Source organism: Rhinolophus ferrumequinum, chromosome 21, assembly GCF_004115265.2.
Source record: "Rhinolophus ferrumequinum isolate MPI-CBG mRhiFer1 chromosome 21, mRhiFer1_v1.p, whole genome shotgun sequence".
Taxonomy (NCBI): domain Eukaryota; kingdom Metazoa; phylum Chordata; class Mammalia; order Chiroptera; family Rhinolophidae; genus Rhinolophus; species Rhinolophus ferrumequinum.
In genome coordinates, this window is record NC_046304.1 from 43,143,794 (window position 1) to 43,156,096 (window position 12,303).

General features: G+C 37.3%; 1 protein-coding gene across 14 annotated transcripts in view; it reads right to left on the minus strand.

Annotated features, from left to right (window-relative positions):
- The window catches only part of BPTF (bromodomain PHD finger transcription factor), a 131,930-nt gene that overhangs the window by 38,326 nt on the left and 81,301 nt on the right, over positions 1-12,303 (minus strand). For 9 of the 14 annotated variants that reach the window (XM_033090805.1, XM_033090810.1, XM_033090808.1 and 6 more), the window contains 5 exons: positions 9,113-11,420; positions 4,729-4,853; positions 3,889-4,017; positions 2,060-2,210; positions 1,608-1,731 (listed from right to left, as the gene is read on the minus strand). In XM_033090805.1, coding sequence (XP_032946696.1) covers positions 1,608-1,731; positions 2,060-2,210; positions 3,889-4,017; positions 4,729-4,853; positions 9,113-11,420 — 2,837 coding nt within the window. The remainder of the gene's footprint in view (positions 1-1,607; positions 1,732-2,059; positions 2,211-3,888; positions 4,018-4,728; positions 4,854-9,112; positions 11,421-12,303) is intronic. The other 5 variants (XM_033090813.1, XM_033090812.1, XM_033090809.1 and 2 more) reach the window with 1 other exon arrangement.

The window sequence follows — 12,303 nt, forward strand, 5'->3', positions numbered from 1 at the left end:
AAAAGGTTTTCAGTTTACCGTGAGGCTAATATATCCAACCATAAAGACCACATCAATATTTAAATATCACTATTCAAGTTGGCAAACCTGCAATCAAGCAAGCTGAAAATTATAAAACAATTTTTCTAAACTTCTTATAAATTTCAGTTCGAACATATTTTACAGAAAAATACGTTAGACTGTTTTATATAGCGTGGTGTAATCTCATCTTTCAGACTACCATATTAAAGAAAGTTTGTGTATCTTTTAGCATGGATTGCTAATATTTCCCGACAGCTTACAGACGTGATGGTGTAAGCCTACACATGTAAAAACAGGTGGCATGGATTGCAAAGCTGATGGCAGATGCTTTACCTTCATTATCTTACTTAATGCTGACACTACACTAACCCAATCAAGTTGCTGGTATTGTAATTTAAAGATGAGGAAACAGACTCAGAGAGGGTGTGTAACTGGCCCAAGGCCACAGAGCTCGCTAGTAGTGGAGCCGAGATATGTACTAAGATCAAATTCCAGTGCTGAACTATCTCCTGCAATTGGAAACTGCTCACCAATGACATCACACCCAATCTTCTCAGGACTACTGCTATACACATCCTCTGTGCCTGAATGTAATGTGAGGTATTTTACATAATGTCTCATTCCTCAGGAAAAAAGGAGTTTAGTTTTGGATACATAGATAAGCCATCTGACTGAACCAGTTAAAAAAAGATGCAAAAAAAACCGAACATGTATTTAGCAGTTATTTCCTAGGGGTGTACCTTCAAAATTAGACATGCTGACTATCTTTGTAAATAAGCATGTTAAAGACATTTTTAAAAGTAAAACATTAGGTTACATTGTAAAGATGACTAGAGACCTGCATAAAATGAAAACTAGCCCATTTTTCTATGAATGAACAGACAGAATCCAAAAGTGCTGTTATCTATCTCAAACTTTGATGTAAACGAACATAATGATCTATAATAAGCCGATATAAAAGAATTTTAAAAAGTTTCATAAAATGTGAGTGGAAAAAAGTAGTTTGGAATGAACAGTTTGTTTTAAATAATATGCAATTTTTAAAGTTATGTGTAACTTATGTTACTGATATTAAAAATAGACATATATCTATTTCACCTATATCTTGAACACTTATACATTCAAGTTGGCTAAAAACTGTTATAGCATCTTCTTAACAGAAAAAAAGGGGTAATCCTCTTTTATGTGGGTCCCTAATATTCAGGCGCATATGGGACATTATGTATAGCTCTATGTTTATCAATTACAACACACTCTTACAGAGTTTTAGTACATTTTGCTTTTTCACAGATTTTACAGATTGGAATTTTACAGGAAAAAATTACCTTTAGAAACTAGCTTCTAAATTATAAACATAAAAAGTAAGAAATCTTATTTTACACGTTGTTCTTCAGATATGTATACTTTCTGTAAAAGTACGGCTTGGTGTATCCACAAGCTACTTTCAAGTAATGAAATTAAGATATACGTGAGATACACTTAAAAATAAGACCACATGAATATATAATTACTGTGCTTTTAGTGTGCATGAAATTGGCTAAAAATGTCAATTCGTTGCCAGGTGGGACTGGTACCAACTCCCCCACCTGCTGGGCAGCCAAGCGCTGCTGTTTGAGGTGAGCCTCCATTTGGGCCTTGAGGTCCTCTGCCTTCTTCTGTTCACTAACCTTAGCCTGTTGCTCAACTGCTTGTGCCTTTTCTTTCTCCACTCTGCAGGAAAACAAAGGAGGAACTTATCAGAAACAAACCAATTAGGCATCTGGCATCTAATATTAAGTGAAATCTGGTGGATTTTCCCATCACACAGAGGTATGAAATTATTTTGATTTAAAAAGAAAACATTTAAATTAAGATAATTAGGAATTGAAAAATGGATAAAATTAGAAACAGGACTTTAATTAGCGATATATTGCTGGTTCTTGAAATCAATGGTAGAATAAAATTAGGACACATTGAATAAAATATTAAAGGGGTAATTCTTTAGTTCTGAAGTGATAAAACTTTCAAATATCTGATAATGTGTTAACTATTCCCTTACCTCTCAGCAAACGCCCTGATCTCCCATAATTCCAACTCTTCTTCTGCTACCCAGGTTTCAATAATAACAGGGCCAGTTTGCTTGGGAGTTTCTGGTCTCTTTGGCCGCAATGCGCTTGATCGAAGGCCTTTCCTCTGAGGTGTAGGTGTTTCTATGAAAAAAGAAATCAGAATATTTTAAGCAATATAGCTTCTAAAATTACAATACTTCTGGCATCTCCTCTTATATATCATGTAAAACAGGGTTTGGCAAACTTTTTCTTAAAGAGCCATATGGTAAATACTATGGGAGTCAGATGATCTCTGTTGTAACTTCTCAACTCTGCCTTTGTATCATGAAAGGAGCCAAAGACAATACATGAGTGAGTAAATGTGGCTGTGTTCCGATCAAACTTTATTAACAAAAGCAGGTGCATTGGCCACGGTTTGCTGGCCACTAACACAAAAGGCCTATGAAGCTTTACACAGACTGTTCCCTCTGCCTGGGACACTAACCCTAGCCTCCCACCCCTCATTTGACTAACACCTATTTATCCTTCAGACCCCCAGCATGGATGCAGCTTCCTTCAAGAAGCAGAGCTCGTTCTTTCCCCAGCTGGGCTGGTTTTCCTCGCCATGCACGACTCTGGCAATCTGCAGTTCCCCTTCACAGCACTAAGAAGGGGGATTTGTGAGTTACCAACATAACAGAGGGATCTGAAACTAGTAAGAATACATAAAAGATCCTAACAATAAAAATTTTAAAAACAAAAAGGAGGGAAAGACAAGCAGTGAACTGCCCCATACGTTCAGGGAACAGGGAAGCAGCAGAAGGAAACTGAAATCGCAGCAGGCCCTGGGTTGTACAGTGATAGAAGCCAAAGAAAAGTGACTCAAGGAGGTTGCAGTGGTTTGCATGACGGCTGTGGGGTCAAGACTGAAGCCTGGTCAGGAATGCCTTCTTCCATCTGGGTCTCTCTGCCTGTCAGCTGAGCTATCTGATACTGTTCCAGGACAACAACGTCTTAATTATGCTCATATTTCATCATCTACTAGGACAGCCACCCCTCTTATTGCTATTCTTTTCAAAAAGGCCATTCTGTCATTTATTCTCCAGGATGAACTTTCGAGTTAATTCAATCAAGATTCAAAAATTAAATTTATACATTTTTAAATTTAAGGGCAGCATTTTCCTTTTACACAGTTCTTAATAGATTTTTTCATAAATATTTTTATTGCGATACAAAATAAAATTATTGACTTTTGTCTGTGTATCTTGAATCTGGACACCTTACTGAACTTTTGAGAATAGGGGCTGGAGCTCACTCTTCTATGTATTCAGGCCCAGCGCCTATCGTGTAGGTGCTCTATAAATGTTTCCTGAGTAACTTTTTAGTCTCTTAGAGTATTTCTACCCTGGCACTCAAGTATTTCCCAGTAGCTTTAACCCTTGAGTGACCAGATCTCCACTGACCACTTATGTATCAGCTGCTGCGACAGCCGTCAGGACTATAATACATCAGAGAGACTCAGGGGCTGCCCTCTGGGAGCTGATGGTGGTGCCAATCACTGCTCCACATCTTAATTTTAAGAGGTATTATTACAGCTCTTTGTACCCTCCCCGTCCTTGGCACAAATGCCTATAGGCATCACTGTATGCCTAGTGGAATCTTGCTATGTTTACTACTTAGAGATCATTTTGAAAATAAAATAGTTTATAATAAAAAATATCTTTTTTTTTACATTATTGAATAAAGAGTTAAAGAAACAATTACAATAAAACATCAATTGATAAAAAAAATGTGGCTAACAAGTCAATAATGAAAGAACAGAATTCTTTCTAGTCCTTACCTTTTGGTGCCTCTGGAACTCCAATGGGGCAAATGATTTTTCTGATACAATATTCAGATCGAATGCCGTAAGGACCAACATCTCGTCTCTTAATGATTTCTGTTGTTGTGATTTCAGTTTCAGATGTTTCTATGGGGATTTAATTCACAAAGTATTAATAACCACCTAAAAAATTCAGAGAATAAAAATGTATGACAGTGGCTGGTTAGCTCAGTTGGTTAGAGTGTGGTGCTAATAACACCAACGTTGCCAGTTCGATCCCCACATGGGCCACTGTGAGCTGAGCCCGCCTTAAAAAAAAAAAAAAAAAGGTATGATATCTGCTGCTTTAAAAAGAAGACACACATGGAATAAACTTTTGGATACATTTGATTAATTAATGACTACAGGATCACTGTTGAAATGCTATAATACTGAGTTTCTTCCTCACTGAAAACTTCTAAACTGAGCAAAATACTGTTTGGGGGCAACTTAGTTCCTGGTGGCAAAACTCAGCCAAAATAATAAAACACTAGGAGGGAAGTAGTAAGCATAGTGTTCCAGATGTCCCAGTTTAAATGATTTTTACTGCACAATAAGAAGTGTCTTTTAAAAATTCAGACTGGTTCACCTGTAAGTGCCTCACCGTGTAATGAGAACCCCCGTATCCTGCTCCCAGGGTTTTACAGCACATGCTTCCAAACATTAACACAGCTGTATTTTTAAAACACAAGCACTGTATTTTAATAAATAACAGATAGGCTTAAAAGTAAGCAAACTGTAAAAAAAAAAAAAAAAAAGTAAGCAAACTGTCAAGTGATTTTCTTCTGTAAACTTAAACTAGAAAACAAAACTTCTTACCTGTCCGTGTCGTCCCTCCTCCCGGAGGCGCCTTGGCTGCCATGTCATCCCACCTCAGACTTGCCCACAGTAACCGCAACATAAGGCTCACTCCAGCCAAGGACTTAACAGTCTGAAGTCTATACCTGAAAGAAACACCCAAGAAAAACCCCAGATGTGTACATATAGACACACACATACACAATCTACTAAACTGACGGATTGTTCCTTGTCCTGATGACGTCAATATTTATAATAACAGGCTTGTAAGCACTCTGGCTATTACATGTTCCTTAATAAAAGAATTATTTGTTCCTAAGAATACCATGTATCTAACAACTTGAAAAGGGGCTGTAGCCACTTCAAGTGCCATATAAATTTGCACAAGAGCAGGTTTCATTGCAAGATAGATATGGCAACAATTTATGAAAAGTTTATAAATTTAGCCTAATTCCAAAATAGTGTTAGAAAAATTATGAGGGAGAGCAAATATAGAGAAATAAATGTGTTATAAATGTGATGAGTTTTGAAGGATTAAGTCTTAACGGATTTTTAATGAAACAAACTGGAAATGTTTATATTTTCTCAAAAAGCAAAACAAAAAAAGACTTTGCAAATCCAATAAGACCTTTCCAAATGGACAGAAAATTCTGTATCCAAATGGTGGTTCTGCAAACCATGAGCTCTTGGATGATGAATACTGCTAATACTAATAATACTTTAATAACATTAGTGTAGTTTGGGAATCCTACAATACAATGAATAACAAAAAAGGACAATACTGTATTAGTTACTCATCAGGAGACAAACAAAGGAATCTGTTTTTTCCTAAATATTGTGTGCAAAGAACATTTTAGATATTTTCTTTAAAATAATATTAAAAACATATTTCAAAACGAACTCACAACTGCAATGACTATCATGTTCTAAAATGGAATTAACCATAAAACACTTCAGAGCAGCCTTAGGCTGTCAATTCCCCATTAACGATCTTTGTGCAATTACTTTGTTGACATTTCCACATACTTAAATGAATGCAGTGGTTGACTGCAGTGTAGAGAAAACCTATAAAACATAAAGTATTTCCTCTTTTAACACAGGTAGAGGGTAAATCTTAGACTACCGTATTTCGAAGGCAGTACTTTCTATTCTTAATGTTAAGTTGCAAAAATGAACGATGTGGGAAAGGGAAAGCTCTAGCCAAAAAGTTGCTGTAACGTAACTTCCCATCTCCACCTGGGACGCCATTATTTTCTTCGCTGTGCTACCTATCGCGCTGTGAACCCTCTGACATGCACAGAATAATTTTTAAATTAGAGGGCAAAGGTTAACTAGTGCAGGGATGTCCTGGGAAGGGGAAAACGTGTGTCACTTTCAGACCACGCCCTGTAGAAATACCTAGGGAACTCTGGGCTCCTGAGAGAAAACAAATAAATATTTATTTTGAAAGAAGTATTTTTCATGGTCTCTCTTCTTCCTCCCATCAGTCTCTACAAACAACTTGAAAGCATCTCTATCTTACAATGGAAACACCAGATAGGGAACACACTTCGTATGCTATCAGCCTGTTCATTCATTTACTCATTCAAAAAATACCTGAGCGCCTTCTATGTGTTAGACTCAGTGAAAGAAGTTAGGGACACAGAAGTGAATCATAATCTGTTCTTGTGTCCTCAGGAGCTTTAACAGAAGAAAGCAAAAGGGAGGGGCACCTGATGTGGCTTACGGATGGGGACTCTCCAACGACAAGAATGTGGGGGTGGCTGACTGAAGGCAAGGGGCACACGTGTGTTTAGGAGGTAAGTGTACAAGAGCATACACTTCTTCCCAGAAACCACACCCAGTGTGCCATGGCTGGAGGGAAGGGGTGCAGAGGTGCAGTAAGAGATGAAGCTGACACGAGAGGAAGGCAGAGCCAGAAAGTGCTGCACCCAACGGAAGGAGTCAAGAGCCTTAAAGACAATCTATATTAAGGACTCTGAAATTTATCCAGCATTGAATGGGTTGTAATGGGAAGTCCTTCTCACAGATGTGGTGTAAGGGGAGGTGACATACGCCTTCCCCCTCTCAGCCCTGCAGAAGTTAACATGTCCCCTTTAAATGCTTCCTCAGCTTAGTCAGAATAGTCACAGGATAGATCCAGTAGCACCGTGGAGACAACTACAGGTTCAAAGTGATAATGAAACACGGAGTCAGGGCCTAAGGGAATGGACAGCGTGGAGAGGCAAAGAAGCCCTGTGAGTTGATGAGACAAGTTTCACTTAGTCAATACCGCTCAGACTTAGCATTAAATTCATAAAGACTGAACATGCACCTTTGGCAGTCTTAGCTCCTACTCTAAGCATTACATATACTTTATTCAAGTGGGAGTATAAAAATGCATTTCACGTGTGTGTGGGTTTTTTTTACATGCATGTTTTTATAGCTATACGTTTTCCAAAAATTGCATTCTAAAGCCAGGAATAATTTACATATTTACCCATGCCTCCGTTAGACAGAAGGGATTATATTTCTCTCAACTTCAGCAAATTAAGATGTTAGCATATATTTGAAGGCAATTATCTGTTTAAAATGTACAGGAAGGTATTTCCTTCCATTAAAAAATGAGAAATTAACTAAACAGATACAAATTGTGCCCACAGTGCATATTAAAACATAACAATACAAGGCTCCTGAAACCCAGCTGTGCGGGTAAGGGCCTTGGCTCAACACCTGTTGGGTCCGAACTGGTTCAGAGGAAATGCTTCCCAGTCGAGCCCACCTTCCATTTCATAATAGAAAGGAGCAGAAAGGCCGGCCTTCACAACTGCCTGGTCATTCTAATGAAAGTATTTGTACATAGTAACTTTTCCAGTGGGAAAGAAGTTACCTGCAGGACAGTCAAGGATACAGTTTGGGACCGCTCTCAATGAAGAAAGCAGAAAAGAGCAGAGTAATCCTACAAATCCATGAACTGTAATGAAGAGTTCCTTGATTCCCTGCAGGATTCTGCAAATCCTTCATTGCAGGCCCTGCAGAGAAATTGGACTTTTCAGCTGTCTCTATTGAATGTGTAATGGAGTGATGATATTTTAATTCAAATCAAAAGATGAGTTATAAAAACTTGGTCAAACCAACTATGACTGGTTATTAATTCCTTTATAGAGAGTACTCATTTACACTCTACTTTTTTTGGTCTTTTATAATACTAGCTAATTGTAATAAAAAGGAAACAAAAAAGTATGGTTTTAACTTACAGAAACTGGGACCATATTAAAGACACACAGAAATAAATCCTAAAGCAAAATGCAGTCTGCTCAGTAACTTGCTGAATTAATCAAATTTAGGATTCTAGCAAAATATGACTAAAACTGAGATCGCTTCTAATTTCTGAGCATGTCCCATAGAATTCTTTGTTTTCAATGTTTATGTTCCATCCTTTCTTTTCAATTGCAAGAGTGAAAAGGCAAAAAAAAGACAAGGACATGAAAAAGGACAAAGCAAGGATAAATATGTGAAATGTGATATAGCAGATGAAGTACTCATTGGAATTTAGGAAAACTGGGCACTATTCCTAACTTCGTCCCTCTGTGGCCAGTCTACAAAAGACAAGAAGATCCTTTCCCAACATGACTACATGATCTTACAACCCCCAACACTACATATTTATGACTCATCCCCAAAGCTTAATGCCCAGGAAATTTTAAATTAAGACTATTTCTGGGTTTTAACAAAATCTCTATGGAATCTCAGACACTACCTTTACTCACATAAATAATAGAGGACTCCAAAACAAATGTTTATCATGCAAATGAATTACATTAGGAAGATTTCCACATTATGATGAATCTTATGTGATTTACAGGCAAGTTTCCCATGTCTTATGTTTTTATGAATCACCTAATAGAAACAAAATAGATTCTCAATCCATGACTGGGAATCCGTGGATGCGGGGGGGTGGGGGTGTGGTGGAGGGGCGTCTTAAGTTATACACGGATTTTTGACTGCATGGGGGGGGGAGGTGTCAGTGTCCCTAACTCCTGCTTTGTTCTAGGGACAATTGTACAAGCATTCCAGAAAACTGATGATTATCCGATATTGTGATTGTCTCATGCCCAGATCAAACACATGGCAATAACAAAAACAACTATTTGACATGTTTCTTTTTGTCTTGGGAAAAGTAAAACTGAATTTCATATTAAAGGATTCCCTTACATTTTCAGTCTTCAAACATTTTTCCCTAAGTAAACTTTAGTATCTATCAGCTGGCTGAGTTCAAAACTCTCTGTATCTTGTTTCCATTAACACTGCGCATTAAGCATAAGCTTCCTGTCTTATCTCTATCTCATTTTTAAAAACGAGATAGGCTTATTAGATAATTCTTTTAAATTTTCTCCTTTCCCCAAATACATTTTAAAGTACATACCTCCACGTGATACCAAAGGTTGGTCTAGGAGAAGGGTATGGCCATATATCCAAGGCAGGTTTAGCATTGTAATTAAAATAAGGGACTTCTCGGATTCCTCCTTTTCTGGCCAATTTTTTTAAGTCATCATTAGGCAAAACAAATATGCTCTTCTTGCTGCTTTTGGTGATAAACTTGCGATAGGATGGTAGTGCTGTACCTGAACGGGTCTTCTTGGGTCTTGAAAATTTCATGAGTTTCACTTTGTCTCTTGTGGAATATTCTTTGCTCACCGTCATGGATGTTACCAGAGTGCCCCCTGCAGTGGTTAGTGAGTCTGTCACTGTGGTCGTGACCACGGTTTTACTCTGCTCCTTCACAGAGATGATGTCCACACTACTGCCTGTGGAGGGTGTGGAAAGCTGTGTTACTGTTGTAGTGGTGGTTGTGACAGTGGATTTGGCACAGTTCTCTGTGGAGGAGACCATAGTTTGCTTATCGCCTTTTGCTACTTTGATTACAGTTTTTGATTCTGTGGCCACTGTGGATGTGGTGGTGGTGACTTCTGTGATGACTGTTTTTCTTTTCGATTCTCCATTGACACTTTCATCTTTGATGGTGGGCAGACCATTTTCATCAACAAAATCATTACTAAGGTTCGATTCCTCTCCAGAAGTAATAGGTGACGGAGTAACTTTCTTCACTTCTGAGGTTTCAATTTCCATATCTTCTACCTGATTTGTTGAACTGCTTTCTAGACAAGATGGTGGAGATGTGGCAGCTGGTGCACTCTCAGACTCTTTGGCTATTGGCAGGGTCTCTAGGCCATCTTGGTAGTCACCCTCAGCATCTGAAGATCTCAGTAAACATGAGTTTGTTTCCAAGTTGTTTTTTTCATTAAAATCTTCCATGATGACATCACCATTCATGAATGGCTTTACAGCAGATTCTTTAACAGTCAAAGACTTAATATCATTTCCAGGAATTATTTTACTGATATTATTAACCTTTGGTTCAACATCACCACTTACTACTTTACTCTCAGAGATTTCTTTTAAGCATTCACCTTTCAAATATACTTTAGGTTTATTATCTTTTCCATTTATTTGAAAGGTACTTGCTTTCTGTCCTTTCTTTTCAGAGTCTCGATTTTCATTATTCTTTTTGCTGCTACTTTTTAGATTTATTTGATCACTACATTTATTAACTGGTCTCTCCTCTAATTTCTGTTCTTGACTTGGTTTTTTACCATTTGCTTCAGTTACCTTACCCTGCAGCCTGTCATCACAGTTTCCAGTGGACTTATCTGAAACAAATTCATGTTTCAATGGTTCCAAGCCTTCGATACCTTGTTCTTGGGTTATGAACTGCTCAGAAATGCTGTCATTGCTATTCTGAACAATCATATCTTCTTCACTGCTGTCTTGAACAGACATCGTATCAGAGCTATTTTCCAAAGTGCTATTATATTCAGAGTCACATCCCAGTTTTCCTTCAAAGTCCACTGCTTTTGACAGAGATGGGATATCTCTATTATCAGTACTTTTAGATACTGATGGAAGTAAAGGGCTCTGGGAAGGAGAAACAATGGTGTCATTATCCTCCTGTATGAGTGGTTTTTCGTTCTTATAGATCAAAGTACCAATTTCATCTGCACTGGCTAGTTTAGAATCATCGATGAGAAAGTCACTTCCTTTTCTTTTAATCTTACTGGGTTCCTGACCTTTACTGGAAGGTTCAGAGAGACTCTCATCTATGTCATTTCCAACAGAATTTTGTTTCTGACAGTTTGTCCCTGGGCTCTGAATGGAGATGTCATCTAACATTTGATCTTTTGGATAAAGTTTACTTGTTGTATGATCAGGATCACTGATTCCCAGAATTGAGGAATCACTTTGTGAACATCCTCGAATAAAGTCTTCAGATTTATCATTCCTTACATTAGGGCTTTGCTCTTGTCTAAGCAAGTCACTTTGACACCCTTCTTTTGTTTTTGTTATTATTGGTGACTCTGACAGACTTTTCAAAGAGCTTGTAGAGGTCTTTCCTGTACCCTTAATTCCACCCTCCAACTTCATTTTTTCGAGGCGCTGTTTTTCTTCCAATGTAAACTGTTTAATTCTCCTTTCAAGAAGTCCATCTAGTTTGGATGATTTAATTTTCTTTTTATAACTAGTCCTTAGATGAAAACCCTCACTGACATTGACCACATCTACTTGAGAACTTTCCTGACAATTTATATGTGACTCTGTTTTCACACCATCATCTATTTCCATTGGTTCTTCCTTAAGGGATTTATCATTGTCAGAATCTAGGACTTCTTTTACATCTGCGAAACAAAGACATTTATGTAAGTGAAATTTTTAGTGTGAAGTGTGGAATTCATAATATTTTTATTTTGAAAACCATGAATTTTCACTCAAAAACTTAAATATAAACATCTACGTATTTCAAAATTCTTGATGTAGGATTAAAAATAGGTCAACGAACAAGGCTGAACTTTATAAAAGGTTAAAAAAACCTATGTATTCCAAATATTTAAATATTCTGATTCTTAGTATCTAAAAATGATGGAATGCCACAATTAAAAATTACTTAGTGATAGCTATTGTATATGCCAGTACCTTCATGTAAGATTTTGTATAGAGTGTTTTATAGTTATAAAATATCATAAGGCTCGTGGCATTAGCTAGCTTATCTAGCTTTTAAAATACAACTTTTCACAAAACACAATATAAGTTCCTCAAAATGTTGAACTCAGAGTTATCTCATGACCCAGCAATTCCACTCTTAGGTATTTACCCATTTCTTGGGTAAAATACATGAACTTGTACAGAAATGTTCATATTAATATTATTCCTAATAGTCAAGAAAGTAAAAAAGACCCAAATGTCCATCAACTGATGAATGGATAAACAACATGTGGCATATCCATACCATCGAATACTATTCAGAAATTTAAAAAATGAAGGAATATTGATACATGCTACAACATGGATGAACCTTGAAAATATTATGTTAAATGAAAGAAGCCAGTCACAAAGTGCCACATATTACATGGTTCCATTTATATGGAATGTCCAAAATAGGCAAATCCATAGACAGAAAGTAGATTGGTGAGCTGGGGGGTAGGGGGGATTTAGGGAAGACTTGGGACTGCTAATGGGTATGAGTTTCTTTTTGGGGTGATGTAAATGTTCCAAAATTGACTG